Source organism: Oncorhynchus nerka, linkage group LG13 (genome assembly GCF_034236695.1).
Source record: "Oncorhynchus nerka isolate Pitt River linkage group LG13, Oner_Uvic_2.0, whole genome shotgun sequence".
Taxonomy (NCBI): domain Eukaryota; kingdom Metazoa; phylum Chordata; class Actinopteri; order Salmoniformes; family Salmonidae; genus Oncorhynchus; species Oncorhynchus nerka.
In genome coordinates this window covers 80,968,610-80,990,440 of record NC_088408.1, presented here as the reverse complement: position 1 = coordinate 80,990,440, position 21,831 = coordinate 80,968,610, and the positions used below count along the sequence as shown (strand labels likewise).

The window sequence follows — 21,831 nt, the reverse complement described above, 5'->3', positions numbered from 1 at the left end:
GTGCAGGGAAGAGGCAGAAAATGATAGTGTGCAGGGAAGATGGGTGGGTGGGGGGCTATAAAAAACAAAGCCCCATGCCTATGATTTCTGAATCTGTCTCTGACCATAGAGAGACCCCATGCAAGAGGTTTGGTTATAGGAAACAGTCTGATTGACTGTCTCATAGATTTAACTGCTGCTATGAATCAACTACCCTCCCACCAAATAACAGACAAGCCTGCCCACTAGGCACACACTGGTTTAATCAAGGTTGTTTCCACGTGATTTCAATGAAATTACGTTGAACCAACAGTTGAATTGATGTCTGTGCACAGTGGGTGTGTTCCCAACCATGAAGGAGGAGAAAATAAGTATTTGTATAACTAAATTCATAGCCTACTTTCAGTTGGATTGATGTCTGTGCACAGTGGGTGTGTTCCCAACCATGAAGGAGGAGAAAATAAGTATTTGTATAACTAAATTCATAGCCTACTTTCAGTTGGATTGAAATTGCTGGAGAGGACTGCCGATATTTCAAATAGCCAACACTTGGTTAGATGCTGAGAACACTTCCCGTTGAAAATTTGATTTGATTAAATATGAAGCCTATGGCTGACATGAATTGTACTTTTGATCAACATGGGGACCCAAATGGAGATAGATTACTGCTCCAGGCGCTGTGGGATGATCTGCGAGCGCGACGGGAGTTCCTCACGTCACCTTATCTGCCCGCGTGCTTTGCGTTCTTCATCCACATCCTCCTCTGCTCACCTTTCCTAGTGTTTGAAGCGCTGGGATGTTTCTGGCCACGGATACATTTCTACAGGATTTCTAGGAACGCTGAACCGTTGGGGTTGTGTTTGCAGCGATGGGTTGACTGCTTTTGGAGGATTTTTATCAAATACCTGACAACTATTCTCCCGGCCAGCGCGCTTTACCAAAGCGTTCGGAATCCAATATTTCCAGAACTCGCGCCATCCTGGAGAGTGCTCATAGCGGAGGTTATCGCATGCCTACTTCTATTCGATGCGCTGTTCTTCATATGGCATTATTCCATGCATCGGTAAGCTTTTTGTTTTTATGAGACACTTTGATGTGTAGTGATTCACTTCAGGTTGTGCATAATATGGCGACATATTTCATATCATCTGACAAAATGACACTGCTCAACTCAGCTCAGCCATAGAGTTCGACAGTGTGAGTCATAAAACCTCCAAAACCTCCAAAACCTAGTAGTCATACAGGGAAATGGTTCCAGTCGTGTTACCACCATACATTTTTCTCATATGAGATTTTATAAACACTTAAAATAAGATCTGTGTTTGGTGTAGGTTTTACCCAGGCGCAACGTTTTGTATAACTGTGTAAGTATCTCTAGGACATGGTGACTTATCAATATATAATGCCTGTATTTACCCCCCCAAAAAATGAAATGCAAATTAGCGGCTAATGTGGCTATCATAATGAACCACAAATGCCATGATGAGACTACTGAATCGAATAAAAGGTAAGAATCTCTGGATTAACTATCTAATGTTAGCTAAATGTAGTAATGAATAAATTGGCTACATTTCTTTAAATAGACAATGCTGTGAACTGTCTTGTGAAAGTTTTAAATTGACACAATACATGTTAGCAAAGGTGTCATCTAGAGATGACATGCAGGAGCTTGCAGGGATTTGTAGTTTTGTATGATATCTACATTGGTGTTAATTAGCATTTTCAAATGTGAGCGTAAATAAAGACAAAAATAAAAGTCACCTTGTCTGAGAGAGATTTACATGGTTATCAAAACGTCACACCAGGGTAAGCCTACACGAAACACAGCCCTTATACTTTATTTTTGGCTCTAAATAAGGTTGTTGTTTCTAAAAATCCCCAATGGGAAAAATTATTGGAACCATTTCTCTGTATGACACCGTTACTGTGGGATTCTCTAGATCAATGTAGCATCCACAGTTACAACCAATAGGTGGCAGTAAAATACCAACATATGTACACATTTCATCCAAATATACTAAACAATAATATAAATGCAACAAGTAAAGTGTAGGTCCCATGTTTCTTGAGCTGAAATAAAATATCCTAGGAATGTTCCATACACACATAAAGCTTATTTCTCTCAAATGTTGTGCACAAATTTGTTTACATCCCTGTTAGTGAGAATTTCTCTATTGCCAAGATATTCCAACCACCTGACATATCAAGAAGCTGATTAAACAGCATTATTATTACACAGGTGGACCTTGTGCTGGGGATATTCCAACCACCTAACATATCAAGAAGCTGATTATAAACAGCATGATTATTACACAGGTGGACCTTGTGCTGGGGACAATAAAAGGCCACTCTAAAATGTGCAGTTTTGTCACACAACACAATGCCACAGATGTTTCTAGTTTTGAGGGAGCGTGCAATTGGCATGCTGACTGCAGGAATGTCCACCAAAGCCAGCCCAGGACCTCCACATCTGGCATTTTCACCTGCGGGATCGTCTGACACAAGCGACCCGGACAGCTGGTGAAACTGTGGGTTTGCACAACCGAAGAATTTCTGCACAAACTGTCAGAAACCGACTCAGGGAAACTCATCTGCTTGCTCGTTGTCCTCATCAGTGTCTTTACCTGACTGCAGTTCAGCGTCGTAACAGTCTTCAATGGGCAAATGCTCACCTTCGATGGCCTCTGGCACGCTGGAGAAGTGTGCTCTTCATGGATGAATCCGGGTTTCAACTGTACCAGGCAGATGGCAGACCGTGTGTATGGTGTCGTGTGGGCGAGCGGTTTGCTGAGGTCAATGTTGTAAACAGAGTGACCCATGGTGGGGTTATGGTATGGGCAGGCATAAACTACGGACAAAAAACACAATAGCATTTTATCAATGGCAATTTGAATGCAATCCTGAGGCCCATTCATCTGCGGAAATCACCTCATGTTTCAGCATGATTATGCACATCCCATGTCACAAGGATCTGTACACAATTCCTGGAAGCTGAAAATATCCCAGGTCTTCCATGGCTTGCATACTCACCAGAAATGGCACCCATTGAGCATGTTTGGGATGCTCTGGATTGACGTGTACGACAGCTTGTTCCAAAAAAGTTGAACTTCTCCTGGAGTTGCCTTGCCGTGAATGTCATGTCGACCATACTCCTGTTCTTTCTGAAGCCGCATTGTGACTCTGGCAGCAGCCTCTGTGATGTTGTTCACCAGCCTGTGTTGCATCACCTTGGCCAGGACCTTGCTGGCAACAGCCAAAAGGGATATCTCCCGGCTGTTGTGCAGATGGACTTGTCGCCCTTGTTCTTCTTGATCATGACAATGTTTGCATGCCGCCACTGTTGAGAGACGATCTCCCGGTCCCAAACCTTGGTGAGGTACTGGTGGAGCGTTCTGGTGCAGAAATAACCTCCCTTAAGTAGCTCTGCCGGGATGCTGTCAGCGCCAGGAGTATTGTTGTTCTTGAGAGAACAGATAGCTGATAACACCTCTTGGAAGGTTAGCAAATGGTTGAATGGGTGGATGAACAGGCAGTTCTTCCAGGATGGAGTGGTCTGTAGGAGGATGCTGATTGAATAGTGCTTCAAAATGGTCAGTTTGCACTTCCTTGCGCTATGCGTGCCATTGCTTGCGAAGGGTAGCAGATGTGGTGCTGTTGAGAGTAGCCCTGTGTACTTTGTGCATATTGACACCATCACAGCCTTACTGGACCCTTATTGGACAGAGTTCTCATCGAACCAGTCATGATGTTTCCTACCTCTGTAGCCAATGGAGTAAGCCACTGCCTGAGAGCACTGAGCTAATAGATGTCCACTTCTGTTCCATGGGGTCCTCTGCACTCAGAAGAGGCTCAGTCTCCCTCAGCCTTTCAGCGAGAGAGCGACGGAAACTCGTCCCTTACTGCAGCTTTCTCAAGCCAGATACAGTGCAGATGCCTCTTACTGGACTTCTGCAGGTGTTGGGGGGGAGAGAGGCCTATTTTCACCTGGTGATTATCCAGTATCATACGGTGATTTGTCCAGCATTCTGCACCTCTCATGGCACGTGTCAGCAGGATGTCATTAGTATCAGAATGTCTCACTGTGACGTCGTCAATCAGGTGCCAGTGTTTGGAGTGTGGGTGCATCCATGATGTTGGATATTTGTTCTTCTGCTGGAACAAGGTGTTAGTGACAATTCGATCATGCGCGACACATAGTTAGCAGTCCCATGCTGTTCTCATTGACCTGGCCAACACCATGCCTACCCAGTACTCCATATTTTGTTGTTCTGTCCCACCCTTGCGTTGAGGCCACCCAGCAGAAAGATCTTGTCATTCATGGGGATGCTGTGAATTGCCTCATCTAGTGACTGGTAGAAGCAGTCCTTTCTCTCATTTTCAGATGGTAGCGTTGGTGCGTATCCACTGAGAAGAGTAAGCATAACGCATCTTGGCTGGGAGAGACATGAGTCTTTCACTTATGCCGACAGATGTTTCGGTGAGGCTGGGTAGAAGGCTGTTCTCATTTGCCAGTCCCACACCGTGCTGATGTTGTCCACCCAGAGGGTAACCTTTCCAGAAGAAGGTTTAACCTTCTCCCTCCTCTTTCAGGGAACCTTCATCCAGGAACCTGGTCTCACTCAGGGCAGCAATGTCAATGTTGTAGCGCCTTAGTTCTGCAGCAATCAAAGCTGTTCTCTGATGGGGTCTATCGCTATCATCGTCAGTGTCCAAAAGAGTTCTGATGTTCCATGTCGCCAGTCTCAGTGGAATTATTTTCTCTAGCATTTTTCGACCGCTGAGTGGAACTCCCGATAGGTGCAGTAGCCTATCCAGGATGGCGTGAGTGGAACTCCTGATAGGTGCAGTAGCCTATCCAGGATGGCGTGAGTGGAACTCCCGATAGGTGCGGTAGCCTATCCAGGATGGCGTGAGTGGAACTCCTGATAGGTGCGGTAGCCTATCCAGGATGGCGTGAGTGGAACTCCTGATAGGTGCGGTAGTCTATCCAGGATGGCGAGAGTGGAACTCCTGATAGGTGCGGTAGTCTATCCAGGATGGCGTGAGTGGAACTCCTGATAGGTGCGGTAGTCTATCCAGGATGGCGTGAGTGGAACTCCTGATAGGTGCGGTATCCTATCCAGGATGGCGTGAGTGGAACTCCTGATAGGTGCGGTAGCCTATCCAGGATGGCGTGAGTGGAACTCCTGATAGGTGCGGTAGCCTATCCAGGATGGCGTGAGTGGAACTCCTATCCAGGATGGCGTGAGTGGAACTCCTGATAGGTGCGGTAGCCTATCCAGGATGGCGTGAGTGGAACTCCTGATAGGTGCGGTAGTCTATCCAGGATGGCGTGAGTGGAACTCCTGATAGGTGCGGTAGTCTATCCAGGATGGCGTGAGTGGAACTCCTGATAGGTGCGGTAGTCTATCCAGGATGGCGAGATTTGAACTCCTGATAGGTGCCGTAGTCTATCCAGGATGGCGTGAGTGGAACTCCTGATAGGTGCCGTAGTCTATCCAGGATGGCGTGAGTGGAACTCCCGATAGGTGCGGTAGTCTATCCAGGATGGCGTGAGTGGAACCCCTGATAGGTGCGGTAGTCTATCCAGGATGGCGTGAGTGGAACCCCTGATAGGTGCGGTAGTCTATCCAGGATGGCGTGAGTGGAACCCCTGATAGGTGAGGTAGTCTATCCAGGATGGCGTGAGTGGAACTCCTGATAGGTGCGGTAGTCTATCCAGGATGGCGTGAGTGGAACCCTGATAGGTGCGGTAGTCTATCCAGGATGGCGTGAGTGGAACCCCTGATAGGTGCGGTAGTCTATCCAGGATGGCGTGAGTGGAACCCCTGATAGGTGCGGTAGTCTATCCAGGATGGCGTGAGTGGAACCCCTGATAGGTGCGGTAGTCTATCCAGGATGGCGTGAGTGGAACCCCTGATAGGTGCGGTAGTCTATCCAGGATGGCGTGAGTGGAACTCCTGATAGGTGCGGTAGTCTATCCAGGATGGCGTGAGTGGAACTCCTGATAGGTGCGGTAGTCTATCCAGGATGGCGTGAGTGGAACTCCTGATAGGTGCGGTAGTCTATCCAGGATGGCGAGATTTGAACTCCTGATAGGTGCCGTAGTCTATCCAGGATGGCGTGAGTGGAACTCCTGATAGGTGCCGTAGTCTATCCAGGATGGCGTGAGTGGAACTCCCGATAGGTGCGGTAGTCTATCCAGGATGGCGTGAGTGGAACCCCTGATAGGTGCGGTAGTCTATCCAGGATGGCGTGAGTGGAACCCCTGATAGGTGCGGTAGTCTATCCAGGATGGCGTGAGTGGAACCCCTGATAGGTGAGGTAGTCTATCCAGGATGGCGTGAGTGGAACTCCTGATAGGTGCGGTAGTCTATCCAGGATGGCGTGAGTGGAACCCCTGATAGGTGCGGTAGTCTATCCAGGATGGCGTGAGTGGAACCCCTGATAGGTGCGGTAGTCTATCCAGGATGGCGTGAGTGGAACCCCTGATAGGTGCGGTAGTCTATCCAGGATGGCGTGAGTGGAACCCCTGATAGGTGCGGTAGTCTATCCAGGATGGCGTGAGTGGAACTCCTGATAGGTGCGGTAGTCTATCCAGGATGGCGTGAGTGGAACTCCTGATAGGTGCGGTAGCCTATCCAGGATGGCGTGAGTGGAACTCCTGATAGGTGCGGTAGCCTATCCAGGATGGCGTGAGTGGAACTCCTATCCAGGATGGCGTGAGTGGAACTCCTGATAGGTGCGGTAGCCTATCCAGGATGGCGTGAATAGGTGCGGTAGTCTATCCAGGATGGCGTGAGTGGAACTCCTGATAGGTGCGGTAGTCTATCCAGGATGGCGTGAGTGGAACCCCTGATAGGTGCGGTAGTCTATCCAGGATGGCGTGAGTGGAACCCCTGATAGGTGCGGTAGTCTATCCAGGATGGCGTGAGTGGAACCCCTGATAGGTGCGGTAGTCTATCCAGGATGGCGTGAGTGGAACCCCTGATAGGTGCGGTAGTCTATCCAGGATGGCGTGAGTGGAACCCCTGATAGGTGCGGTAGTCTATCCAGGATGGCGTGAGTGGAACCCCTGATAGGTGCGGTAGTCTATCCAGGATGGCGTGAGTGGGCAATTTTTAGGCTACCTTTTCTAAGCCTCTCCCCAGCTGGGGTGAGCCGTGTGGCTCCTTAATAGGGCTAATCAGTCACACAGTAGTCTGATGTGAGCAGATTCCACTCAAGTGTCAGCTGCTGGCGACCATAGTAGCCCTGTGCCGCTGGCGTGCAGGGGTATGATTAAGGGCTCCCGGTGCATTCACTCCTGCCCCCATCACCAGACACCCCAATGCCCCCAGACTTTAGTCCGGTTTCTGGTTGATGGCTTCACCAAGGTCAGAAGTTGATACGTGTGCAAAGGAAGTTATTTAAAGTGCCGCTGAGGGTGCACAATCCCCAACAGCACTACTTCTTCCTACAGTGAAAGTCCAGTGACAAGGGGGAAACCCAGGACGACCAGTATCTTCCACAGCTGCAGGAGGCTGCCGGCCCTCCAGTCTGTCGGCGTCCGCCTACCGCATGCCGCCAGCACGCTGCTTTTCTCTCAGGGTGTGATCCCCTAGCCTTTGTTGTATCAGATTAACCCACAAGGCAGTGGGACAGTGGTTGATGGCTGCCAGGATGTGTCCACACAGAGGTGGGCCTGTACAGACGCATCTCTGGGGCCCACTGCTGCTCCCAGGTCCCCTGCCGGTTAGCCTGGAGTTTCAAGACAAAAGTTAATTTGTGGAATTACTTTTCTTAATGCATTTGAGCCAATCAGTTGTGTTGTGACAAGGTAGGGGAGGGGTTCAGAAGATAGCCCTATTTGGTAAAAGACCAACTTCCAACATAATTATGTCATAGTTTTGATGTCTTCACTGTTATTATACAATGTAAAAAATAGTAAAAATAAAGAAACACTTGAATGAGTAGGTGTGTCCAAACTTTTGACTGGTACTGTATAATAAATGTTCTAACAAAATGTCCATATCAACAATAAAAATGATTGAAAATGCAGTTCAAAATGTCAGTGTCTCAAATTAAATTCTAGCTAGATAAATAAAATGCTTCAGTTATATACTCTACATGTATTTTCATTCAACAGTAGCCTATCCCACAAATTGCAAGGAAAATGTGTTTTAGCTGAACTTTCCTTGTAAATTAAGTTACCTTGCTGACAAGGTACAAATCTGTCGTTCTGCCCCTGAACAGGCAGTTAACCCACTGTTCCTAGGCCGTCATTGAAAATAAGAATTTGTTCTCAACTGACTTGCCTAGTTAAATAAAGGTAAATAAAATAAAATACCAGGCGGTGTCAGATGAAGGTCCTAATCATTGTCAAAGACTCCAGCCACCCTAGTCATAGACTGTTCTCTCTGTTACCGCGCGGAACCGGAGCGCCAAGTCTAGGTCCAAGAGGCTTCTCTTAGAGGTTAGGGTCAATTTGTTCAACTTTTTGATAAAAAGCGTGCAAAATTTCAACGTCCTGCTACTCATGCCAGGGATATAGTATATGCATATGATTAGTATGTGTGGATAGAAAACACTCTGAAGTTTATAAAACTGGTTAAATCATGTTTTGTGACTATAACAGAACTTGTGTAGCAGGCAAAACCCCAAGGAAAAACTGTTCACAAAAAAATATATATATATCCCTCCGCCAGTTCCCTGTATTGTCTATGGCAAGGGAAATTAGATAGCGCCCAGTTTACAGTTCCTACAGCTTCCACACATTTACATTACATTTACATTTAAGTCATTTAGCAGACGCTCTTATCCAGATGTCGCCAGTCTTGGGAATTGGGTTGAAGTTAATCTTTGGTGAAATGAAGAATAGGCACTTCCTGTCAGAGGTTACACGGTGGAAAGTAATGAAAGAGAGAAAATCGTCCATGATTTCTTGACTTGCTGCTATTGAATACAGATCGCCCCGTCATCAATTTGATCGATTATTAACGTTTACAAATACCTAAAGTTGGATTACAAAAGTAGTTTGAAGTATTTTGGCAAAGTTTATAGGCAACTTTTTTAATTTAAAAAAAATGACGTTGCGTTTTGGAAAGCTGTTTTTTTCTGGATCAGACGGGCTTTATAAAAGGACATTTTGGGTATAGATGGACGGAATTAATCGGAAAAAAGAACCAATTGTGATGTTTATGGGACATATTGGAGTGCCAACAAAGAAGCTCGTCAAAGGTAATGCATGTTTTATATTTTATTTCTGCGTTTTGTGTAGCGCCGGCTACGCTAATTCTTTTGTTTACGTCTCCTTCAGGTATTTCGGGGGGGGGGGGGGGGGTGCATACTATCAGATAATAGCTTCTCATGCTTTCGCCGAAAAGCATTTTTTAAATCTGACATGTTGGCTGGATTCACAACAAGTGTAGCTTTAATTGAGTACCCTGTATGTGCGATTTAATGAAAGTTTGAGTTTTATCTCGTACTATTTGAATTTGGCGCTACGCATTTCCCCAGGCTATTGGCCAGGAGAGACGCTAGCGTCTATATAGCCGTAAGAGGTTCAGCTTCTACCCCCAAGCCATAAGACTCCTGAACAGCTAATCAAAGGGCTACCCAGACCCCTCTTACACTGCTGGTACTCTCTGTTTATAATCTATGCATAGTCACTAACTCTACCTACGTGTACATATTATCTCAATTACCTCGACTAACCGGTGCACCCACACATTGACTCTGTACAGATACACCCTGTATATGGCCTCGCTACTGTTATTTTACTGCTGCTCTTTAATTATTTGTTACTTTTATTTTCTATTGATCTTTTTTTGTCTTAACTTCTTAAAGCTTTGTTGGTTAAGGGCTTGTAAGTAAGCATTTCACTTTAAGGTCTACTGCTGTTGTATTCGGTGCATGTGACAAATAGAATGTGATTTGAACAGTGACTGGAGTCAGGAAGGAAGGCATGAATACCCTGGCTCCTTTCCTGAGGTTTTGATGCAGTTTTAGCAACTCTTGAGATTGAGCATAAAAACAACTAGAATCATTGAGAAAAAACATTAGATAACAACAAATAATAATTTATATAATTGTGTTTTTTATTTGGCTTTTCATAGTAGCTTTTTTTCTTAGATTATCACAGGTTAAGCACTGCCTACCCTGACTGCACGTCACTGCTTCTCAGGGCCTTCCTGTATGTAAGCATATCATGGCATCTGCCAAGAATGTGCTCGCCCTGTAACTGCAGGGGTCACTGGTTCAATCACCAGAGCATTTCACAAGTGTTTCGCTACACTGGCAATAACATCGGCTAACCATGTGTATGTGTCCAATAAAATGTGATTTGATTTGAGGTGTCACTGGTTCAATCACTAAAGGCTACTCCTCTTAATTCACCACACACCTATGTTTTTGATCATTTAGTTGTAACCCAGACAACAAAGTTATAGACCAACACAATACAGTGCATACACATCAAAGTTCTGTCTGTATGGTCCCCAGGGTTCCTTGGCTGTATCGGATGGTCCACCAGGCTCACCACCAGAATCGGATTACCTTTGCCCTGACTGCCCAGGATGCCAGCCCGGCTGAGCTCCTCTCCCTGCAGGTGCTGGCCCTGACCAGTGCCTGGGTGGTGGGCTGCCACCCTTTGAGCAAGGCCCTGTTCCACCTGCTCAACACCTGGCTGGCCGTAGAGGACCACTGTGGTTATGACCTGCCCTGGGCCCTCCATAGACTGCTGCCCTGCTTCGGAGGGGCCCCTTTCCACCAGGCACACCACCACGTCTACAGGGGGAACTACGCCCCCTACTTCAGGCACTTGGACTGGCTTTGTGGGACCTACCTGAGGGTAAGGGAGGAGGCTGGGAGGAAACATGGAGGGAGGACAATGAGGAGGAGGAGGAGAAGGAAAAGCCTGGGGCCTGACTGTGTATGTATGTGCACGTACAACAAAGCTTAAATCACATCAGGAGACCACTTGAGGTGTGAGGAAGAAAATACCATTTTATATTTTGCAGGTTTTAGTTCCCCTTTTAATTTCAATTGAGCACATCAAGAGACTGGTTTTGGCTGGCAGTGTTTCTGTACTGCATGTGCAATAGCAGAGTTTGCTAATCAACATACCACCCGATTTGATACAATTCATTCTACCAGGTAAGCCTACTTTGCAGTTAACATTTCGTTTGGAAAGTTTTACTGGAAGGCCTTTAGAAATGACTGTTTCTGCAATGTTAACTGACTTTCCTAGTTAAAGTTTACATGTAAAAAAATATATATATCAAAAAAATGTACTGGCGGAACAAAGTGGTAGACACAGGCATTCCCATGACATTGCATCTTCAGAAAGTTGCAATAAATACAAATCACAGATGCATTATTTAATATTCTTTACACGTCGGCTTTGGATTGAACCAATCTGTGCTTGCTTTTTCCTCTATGGCACTTCTATTTTTTATATTTTTTAAATGTAACATTTATTTAAATAGGCAAGTCTGTTAAGAACAAATTCTTATTTACAATGATGGCCAAACCCGGACGACGCTGGGCCAATCGTGTGCCTCCCTCGTGTGCCTCCCTATGGGACTCCCAATCCCGGCCAGTTGTGATACAACTTGGTAACAGCCACACAGTGAAGCCTCAACTAGCTCTCACTGTCTCACGTCAGAATTAGACGTTCGTCCAGGTTTCGCAAACATAACTTTTCGAAGTTGTTGCAAATTTCAAAGTGTTTAAGGTTAAGTGTATGCATTAACTCCGAAATCTTAAGGTTAGGCATTTAACTCTGAGTGGTTAAGGTTTAGGATAGGCTTAAAACAAAAATCTCAAACAACTTTCTGTTGCTGGATTGGAAATTGCATCCTTCAGAATCAGAGACAGAATCAGAGGCTTGTCGTGGAAATAAGTCACTCTAGGTTCATTCTGTTGTTATCTGCACGTGGGTGATGTCTTCACCCCTCCCTGGCTTAGTTTCCCAGATGCAAGGATGATTTAGAGACAATGAGGAATTGTTCTAAACTCCTCCTGGTTACACCAACCACATATTTTCTATGCAATGCAGTCTTTAACTCATTTGTCAACTCAAGCCATCTCTGGTGACCATACGCCCAGATTAGCTGCAGGGAATTAGAGTGGAGACCAAAAAAAAACACAGACACTAACAGGACAGAAATATCCTATTTGTTAAGTATTAATATCTAACTATTAATATCAAACAAATCAGGTAAACAAGTCATTTTTCTATCACAGGCTTCAGAGACAATAAGAATAATGCATTTTATTTGGAAGATGCCTTTCAGGACACCACAAAAAATCTAGTGCTGTACATAAAATCAATTCCATTCATGAAGTCAAATTAATTTGAATTATGCTTGATTATTTACAGCTTATCAACCTCAAAATAATGGACGGGTTCTGGCACGTGTCACTTCACACTGATACCATGTGCAGGAAACAGTAGCTTACCACTGTGTAGGCTAGGCTACACTGTGTAGGCTACTCAGCGTTAGCTAGCTAGTTAGCCAAACAAAGCTCACTGTTCATCTTGTTCAACAGACCTTGTATAAAATAGGATGTTGGCGCATTTGCCAAGTTATTTGATATCAGTGATTTTGCCATGAAGGGCCTCCAATCCCCCTCTATATCAGTCACTGATTGCATTGATCTAATCAAGGGCCTTAAAGATAGTTTCAGTACATTCAGAGACAATGATCAGCACTACAACACTGATACTTTTAGAAATCATGAAACACGTTTCTCTACTTCGACTCGCACTCTCTACGTCCCTCTGCTGAGACATGACCATCAGTCCAGTGAAATAAAAAAGTTATTTCAACTTATGCTCTGATGCGCTTCGCAAGTTGTAGGCTACAAAAACTGACCTATTACCAGTGTCATCATATAGCCTAGCTTGAGACTCCAGTTTTGAAATATACAGGACTCTAATTGGACCTCTCTTATTATATATTAAATTAGGCAAATTAATGAAACAATACTTATTTCCAGTCAATGGCCTATCATTTTTAGGAATGTAGTTTAATTGGAAATCGAACTTAGCTCTGTTCTTCTCCACCCATGCACTATAGTTAGGCCCTATAGGCTATTGAACCATTTCATTGATATCACACATTGTAGGAACACTTGATCTCCTGCACCCAGCAGAGAATTGCACTAGGCTTGTATTTTTACTCAAAGTGATCTCGGCTAAGAAAAGTTTGGTGACCACTGTTCTTGTCTATATTGGCTATGGCTGCCTATTGTGATTATTACAGTTATATCTGGGCATTATCTTCTAGTCTCATAGTCTATTAATTAAGCTTTAGGCCTCTGGTTTATTATGTGTAGGTCTATGTGAGTTGCATGTTAAATGCAAGAGTCATGCATTTACGTAGGCCTACAAAACGAATTGGTCATTTAATGCAAAATCACATGGTTAAATGGTTTGTTGTGTGCGATTGATTACAGTAGGGTATAAGGTAGGCTATGCTTTAATGATCATTTAATGATTTGAGTGCCTAAATTTAGTCCCATTGTCACGCTCGTTATAATGATGATAGTCGGACCAAGGCGCAGCGTGAGTATAGTTCCACATCTTTTAATGAATAAGTGAAACTGAAAACAAAATAACAAAACTTACAAAGACCCGTGACTACGTAGTGCTCAAACACACTATACATAAACAATATCCCATAACCCACAGGTGGAAAAAATTCTACTTAAGTATGATCCCCAATTAGAGACAACGATAACCAGCTGCCTCTAATTGGGAATCATACAAATCACCAACATAGAAAATCAAACCTAGAACCCCACATAGAAAATATAAACCTAGTCACGCCCTGACCTACTCTACCATAGAAAATACAGGTTTTCTATGGTCAGGATGTGACACCCATCAAAATTTTTGATGGCCCTGCCATCAACGGATTTCTGCCTACACCACCACGTGTGTGTGTGTGCGTGTGGACATAGCAATGGTATCCATGAGTTCATCTGACTCTGGGGAAGTAGATAAAGGGCTTTGCCAAAATTGCAAAGTATCCCTTTAAGCTTAGGGGTTAGGTTAAGGTTCAGTTTAGGAGTGAAGGTTAGAGTAACGGTTAGGTTTAGGAAAAACTGTTTTTGATTGGAAATACATTTTATAAAGTGTTTGTTTTGTAAATTCCAGGTGCTTATGTGTTGATTCATATGGGACTTAGGTATGGCAGAGATCTCAATATGTGATAATCATAGATGTAGAGAGACAATGGTGGTCCTTTGGCTAAATTGGCATGTTTGTAATAGACTGATAATAGCTTGTTATAATTACTCTACTCTTATAGTCAGGCTATTTGTTCTACTGTCACTAATAGCCCAGCTAGCGCATATCGTTCTGATAACCATACGTTTCTTAGAGCTTCGTAAGAGCGTTTTTTCCCTCTGATTATTTTCAGGTGTGAAAGTAAGGCGCTATGGTCCGGTGCAAAATATATAGTGTGGGTTTCACTGTACATGAGCCTATCAAAATAATTAAAACAACATGTCAAGAGAACTGTAGGCAATTATCCCACCTTTTATCATTACTGCATGAAATATGAGCAAATGGACTTGAAAACTGCTGTTGTAGAAACAACTGCTCTTGTAGTCGAGAACTGTTAAGCATTCACCCAGGGTTTATTCAATAGTGACCTGCGCAGGGGAGACCTTTTCTGGATGCAGCCAGCATTGGACTCTTAGACATAAATACATTTTAGCATATATAGGCAAGGAATATCTGGTTCAGTTCAGCACACTCCTCTCTACTGAGGTTTCTTGGCAAGCTTATGTAACGGATGTGAAACGGCTAGCTTAGTGAGCGGTGGTGCGCGCTAAATAGCGTTTCAATCGGTGACGTCACTTGCTCTGCAAGAGCGGAGGCTTTTGTGGAGCGATGGGTATCGATGCTTCTAGGGTGACTGTTGACGTGTGCAGAGCGTCCCTGGTTCGCGCCCAGGTCGGGGCGAGGGGACGGACGTAAAGTCTATACTGTTACACTTATCTATTACATAGTGGCATCCAAGTGATACAACCCCACCCCCTCTCTTCAATGTATAACATGTGGGATTGCCGTTCCATGTTTCCCTTCTCCAATCGTTATAACACACAGTACAGTTGTCTAAGAAAATTGTCATCACATTGGTATAGCCTATACTCCAAAATGTGATGTGGTTAGAAGAGAACACTGACATTTTGCCAAGGCAAAGGTGAGTTGGCGCCACCAAGACGCACACGGACAGCAGTTGACGCATACATTCTGGCTTAATGCAGGGATGCAAACTAGTCAGTCACCTTTAGGTGAAATTCGCCGTTTTGAATCCAAAATAGGTGACCCAATCGCGTTTGGAGCTGTATCCAAGGCTTATCCAATAATTTGCCCAGCCAATCGTTTACGTAACAGAAAGCAGCGCAGCACGGGACTGAAGAAAGAAGAGACAACCAATTTACGAGTTACAGCATCAGCGTGCGCGCTGGAAAGTCAGTTTGCCAGTTACAGAAGCACGTCCCCTTTTATTTATTTATTTAACCAGGTAGGCTAGTTGAGGATAAGTTCTCATTTACAACTGCGACTTGGCCAAGATAAAGTAAAGCAGTTCGACACATACAACAACACGGAGTTACACATGGAATAAACAAACATACAGTCAATAAAACAGTAGAAAAATTCTATATACAGTGTGTGCAAAAGAGGTAAGATAAGGGAGGTAAGGCAATAAATAGGCCATGGTGGTGAAGTAATTACAATATAGCAATTAAACACTGGAGTGATAGATGTGCAAAACATGAATGTGCAAGTAGAGATACTGGGGTGCAAAGGAGCAAGATAAATCAATAAAGTATGGGGATGAGGTAGTTGGATGGGCTATTTACAGATGGGCTATGTACAGGTGCAGCGATCTGTGAGCTGCTCTGACAGCTGGTGCTTAAAGATAGTGAGGGATATGAGTCTCCAGCTTCAGTGATTTTTGCAGTTCGTTCTGGTCATTGGCAGCAGAGGACTGGATGGAAAGGCCGCCAAAGTAGGAATTGGCTATGGGGGTGACCAGTGAAATATACCTTCTGGAGCGTGTGCTACTGATGGGTGCTGCTATGGTGACCAGTGAGCTGAGATAAGGTGGGGCTTTACCTAGCATAGACTTATAGATGACCTGGAGCCAGTGGGGTTGGTGACGAATATGAAGCGAGGGCCAGCCAACGAGAGCATGCAGGTCGCAGTGGTGGGTGGTATATGGGGCTTTTGCGACAAAACGGATGGCACTGTGATAGGCTGCATCCAGTTTGTTGAGTAGAGAGTTGGATTCTATTTTGTTAATGACATCGCCGAAATCGAGGATCGGTAGGATGGTCAGTTTTACGAGGGTATGTTTGGCAGTATGAGTGAAGGATGCTTTGTTGCGAAATAGGAAGCCGATTCTAGATTTAGTTTTTGATTGGAGATGCTTAATGTGAGTGGAGGGAGAGTTTACAGTCTAACCAGACACCTAGAATATGTGGACAACTACAAATACCGAAGTCAGAACCGTCCAGGGTAGTGATGTTGGATGGGCAGGCACGATAACGAAGAGGTAACGTTAGGTGAGAAGCCTGACCACGGAGATAGGGGTGAGAAAGTGATGAAGCATACTTCATGAGCTATAACTGAAAAACTACTGGCATTTGGAAAGTTTGAGGTGAGGGAGAAAGTGTGGTTGAACAAGTATTAGCATTAAGTATTTTGCTAGCTGGATCGAATTCTCTGCTATCCAGAGAAATGTTGAGCAGCATTATCAGATCAAATAATTGAGTGTATGGTGTGAAAATGAGCTTGCTAATAAAATCAGACCGCTAACGTCAGCTAGCTAAAGTTACAACATCAGATGAGCGAACATTAGTAACCTAACCAATTCGCTATAGTATTAACTGGTATACGACTCCTTGCCGTTCCTCAAGTTAAAACCTGTTAGATTGCCAGGGTCCAGTAAGCAACTATGTGAAATGTTAACTCGCTAACAAACTAACCACTATGCTAACTAATGTTTTCCCTGTACAGTATGTGGTTAATTTTCAGAGTGAGAGAATTAGGTGAAAATGAGGCATTGCTTGTTAAACAAGTGGATTCAGGGATCAAGTGTAGTTGGAGATGGGCCTGGCTTAAACTGGATGCCACTATAGAGGTGAAAGGAACACCACACACTTTCCCTCTTTCTCACTTTTGCTGATGTCCACAGACAGAAAGTGTACAATGTAATAATGTGCAGTGTTGCCCAAATATATTGTTTTTGTTGTGTTGAACTTGACAGGAACACGTGAGTGAGGGGGGGATTCTATATATTTTTTACTCGGTGAACGTTATTTTTGCCAATATAGCCTTGTGCACTTGATCGATGTCTACTATAGTGGCCACTATAATAGAGCAAAAATATAATGCCTGTTTGTTTCATTCTATTTATACTTTAAGATGTTTTTTCCCAAGTGCAATATTTGTGTGTGGTCACAAACGTTCTATTATAAAGGCTGGCATGGCTAACAGTAAAGTCTAGGTAACAAATGACATTGGATTGCTTGCTTTACACTTTTCAGTTGGGAGTTAGGTTCACATGAACCACTTTTTATTTTACACATAGAGACTGATCATGTAGATCATATTCTTTGTTGTTTAATTAGTTAAAGCCTGCATTTCACTGCAACAAAAAAAGTGTCACCTTTTTGGGCCCTCAGCAGTTTGCATCCCTGTTAATGACGATCGGAAAATGTCATCACACATTTTGGTGTTTTGTGTAACAGATGTCTCTTTCCATTCACCACTGTTTGGAGGCTGTAAATATTTTGCGAGTGGATGAATGTCCGCGGGTAGAGACACATTATTATAAATGTTTATATACAGTTGAAGTCGGAAGTTTACATACAATTAGGTTGGAGTCATTAAAACTAGTTTTTCAACCACTCCACAAATTTCTTGTTAACAAACTATAGTTTTGGCAAGTCGGTTAGGACATCTACTTTGTGTATGACACAAGTCATTTTTCCATCAATTGTTTACAGACAGATTATTTCACGTATAATTCACTGTATCACAATTCCAGTGGGTCAGAAGTTTACATACACTAAGTTTGTGCCTTTAAACAGCTTGGAAAATTCTAGTAAATTATGTCATGGCTTTAGGAGCTTCTGATAGGCTAATTGACATCATTTGAGTCAATTGTAGGTGTACCTGTTGATGTATTTCAAAGCCTACCTTCAAACTCAGTGCCTCTTTGCTTGACATCATGGGAAAATCAAAAGAAATCAGCCAAGACCTCAGGAAAAAGAATTGTAGACCTCCACAAGTCTGGTTCATCCTTGGGAGCAATTTCCAAATGCCTGAAGGTACCACGTTCATCTGTACAAACAATAGTACGCAAGTAGAAACACCATGGGACCACGCAGCTGTCATACCGCTCAGGAAGGAGATGCGTTCTGTCTCCTGGAGATGAATGTACTTTGGTGTGAAAAGTGCAAATCAGTTACAGAACAACAGCAAAGGACCCTGTGAAGATGCTGGAGGAAACGGGTACAAAAGTATCTATATCCACAGTAAAACGAGTCCTATATCGACATAACCTGGAAAGGCCGCTCAGCAAGGAAGAAGCCACTGCTCCAAAACCGCCATAAAAAACGCCAGACTACGATTTGCACCTGCACATGGGGACAAAGATCGTACTTTTTGGAGAAATGTCCTCTGGTCTGATGAAGCTAAAATAGAACTGTTTGGTCATAATGACCATTGTTATGTTTGGAGGAAAAAGGGGGACGATTGCAAGCCGAAGAACGCCATCCCAACCGTGAAGCACAGGGGTGGCAGCGTCATGTTGTGTGGTGGCTTTGCTGCAGGAGGGACTGTATTTGGCTATGGTGTATGTAAACTTCCGACTTCAACTGTATCTGCCTCACTCTCAGAGAAATAAGTTGTACTGCTTGGTGTACACAGTCAAATGTAACAAATAACTACTTTTTTATATGTCTGAACTGTAAAGAAATGTTCAAATGAATCAAATGATACATTTGTGATATTTTTGCATATTACCCAGCATCCTTTTCTTTACCTGAAGTTTTGAATTATATGTTGTTCCTCATATTTAGCTAATTCAAATTTGATGTTCATTTTCCAACTGAATAATGTTGCACTTTTAATTATACGTTACACATTTTTTGTATGTTAATGTTTTACTGTAATGTGAACAACTGGTCACTCCAGCCACAACTATTTGTAAATAACTGTTGTAACATTGGCTGAGAAGATGCTTTGGTCAATCAAGGTAACCTTTGCATGGCTAATTACAATAGTCAATGTGGTTAATGATTATGTCTATTTGTAAAAGTATGCTTGGAAGATATTATAAATACACTATTTGTAAAGAAAATATAAATGACCAAATCATCCTCTAGTGGCCTCATGGGTGGAATGTTATAATTTCAGTTTTAAGTGTATCGCTGGTGTTTCTTTTTAAAACGGTTCTGTTATATTTCAGTCTGCTGTGATGTAAATAAAGTGTAATATTGGGATGCAACCTCAATGTAATACATTTAATGCTATATCTCACATGGTGCAGGCTTTTTAAGCCCATTCCCATGTGTATGAGGTGTATACTTTTGTTTCAAAGTAGATTTGTGTAATTCTACCAAGAAACACTGTGACCTTGATTTAGCCAACTGCAGTAAAAGGTTATTAATTGATCATGCTAGTATACTATAATATAATGACTTTGATTGGCAGTGATGTAAAGTAAAAATACTTAAGTACTATTTAAGTCGTTTTGGGGGGTACTTTCCTTCACTATTTTTATTTGTGACAACTTTTACGCCACTACATTCCTAAAGAAAATGTACTTTTTACTCCCATTTTCCCTGACATCAAAAAAGTACTTGTTCAAAGAATCAGGAAGGACAGAATTGTGGTCCAATTCACACACCTATCAATATCATGCGTTGTCATCCCCACTGCGTTTGATCTGGCTGAGTCACTAAACGCAAGTACCCAGTTTGTAAATAATGTTGGAGTGTGCCCCTGTCTTTCACGTTTGTCGTAAGGATCGGACCAAGGCGCAGCATGAGAGTTCCACATAATTTTAATAAATCGAAACTCACTGACCAAATCAACAAACAACCAAATGAAACGTGCAGCTACTGGTGCACACAGGCAACTAACCGTAGACAAGATCCCACAACACAAATGAGGAAAATGGCTACCTAAATATGATCGCCAATCAGAGACAACGATAAACAGCTGTCTCTGATTCGGAACCATATCAGGCCAACATAGATATACAAAAAACCATAGACATACAAAAACTAGAGTACACACCCGGACCTAACCAAAATATATAGATAAGGTCAGGGCGTGACACTGTCTGTAAACTAAAAAAAAAAAAAAAACATTGTGCTGTTTGGTTTGCTTAATGTAAGGAATTTGTTGTATAGCATTTACTTGTACTTTTTATACTTTTACTCAAGTATGACAATTGAGTACTTTTTCCAGCACTATACTTAATTACATTTAAAACTAGATAGTTTTAGACTTTTACTCAAGTAATATTTTACTTGTTGACTTTTACTTAAAGTAAAGATGCCTTAATCAAAAATTACTCAAGTATGACAATTGAGTACTTTTTCCACCACTGTTGATTGGTCAACTACATATAATATAAATATTTGTTTACACTAAATTAGAATTGTAGTAAATACATAACTACTAATAAGTTGAGAAATATACATAAAATGTACTCAAGGTTTATTCAAATTACAGTGCATTCTGAAAGTATTCAGACCCCTTCCCCTTTTCCACATTTTGTTAACAAAAAGTACATTTCACTCTACTTGAACTCAATCACAGATAATGTTTTCTGGCATACGGCTAAGTACTGAGTAGTAACTGCTGTATTTTATTAAGACCCCGCTGTTCCATAATAATGTCAGAATGGTGGTCCTGGAAAGTTTACATGATGCAGAATCAGAGTCCATAAATACCTTGGAAGACCACAAGATGTCTTCATTGAGTCAATTTCTGACTCATTGTAACAAGGGACTCAAGTCAATAACTTGCAACATGTAGGCTACTCAGTAGAGTCACAGCGTGGTTGGGGAGAAATAGATGCTAGACTGAGAGCGAAACCATGAATCATAGACACAGGAAATCAAATCAAATTTATTTATATAGCCCTTCGTACATCAGCTGATATCTCAAAGTGCTGTACAGAAATAGTTGTTTTTTACAGTACACTAGTCTAGTGTGTGTGTTGAGGCTACAATTACAAAAAAATTGTAAATTGTCCCCCCAAAAAAGGAGTCCCCCATATCAGTGATAGTCAGTTTAGCACTGATTGAGGAGATGAAAGTTACTAATAGTACAACAGTAAATCCCTGAGCAGCATAGAGCACAACTGGAATAGTAAGTCTATAGTAATAGTAATACATACTTGTTTCAAGCAGACCACCATAGTCCCTGTGCCCAAGGAAGCGAAGGTAACCTGCCTAAATTATTACCGCCCCGTAACACTCACACCGCCCCGTAACACTCACATCAACAGCATCCTCCCGGAAACCCTAGACCCACTCCACTTTGCATACTGCCCCAACAGATCCACAGATGACTCAATCGCACTCCACACTGCACTTTCCCACATGGACAAAAGTGAGAATGCTGTTCATTGACTACAGCTCAGCATTTAAAAACACCAAATTGCCCAAAAAGCTCATCACTAAGCTAAGGACCCTGGAACTAAACACTTCCCTCTGCAACTGGATCCCGGACTTCCTGATGGACCGCCCCCAGGTGGTAAGAGTAGGCAACAACATGTCTGCCACGGTGATCCTCAACCGAGCGAGACCTAGCAGTGTGGTGCC

At 43.1% G+C, this 21,831-nt stretch overlaps 1 protein-coding gene across 1 annotated transcript; it reads left to right on the top strand.

Moving 5' to 3' along the window:
• The first annotated feature begins 437 nt into the window (after positions 1 to 437).
• LOC115140690 (cholesterol 25-hydroxylase-like protein) lies at positions 438 to 19,494 on the top strand. The gene is made up of 2 exons (XM_029679018.2): positions 438 to 1,042; positions 10,462 to 19,494. The coding sequence occupies exons 1-2, from the start codon at positions 579 to 581 to the stop codon at positions 10,919 to 10,921; spliced, it is 924 nt and encodes a 307-aa protein (XP_029534878.1). The 5' UTR covers positions 438 to 578; the 3' UTR covers positions 10,922 to 19,494.
• The last annotated feature ends 2,337 nt before the right edge of the window (positions 19,495 to 21,831 follow it).

Excerpts from the sequence above, each read along its gene's own strand:
- LOC115140690 (XM_029679018.2), top strand. The coding sequence starts at position 579 with ATGAAGCCTATGGCTGACATGAATTGTACTTTTGATCAACATGGGGAC. Across the intron at positions 1,043-10,461 it reads TGGCATTATTCCATGCATCG|GGTTCCTTGGCTGTATCGGA; the intron begins GTAAGCTTTTTG and ends TATGGTCCCCAG.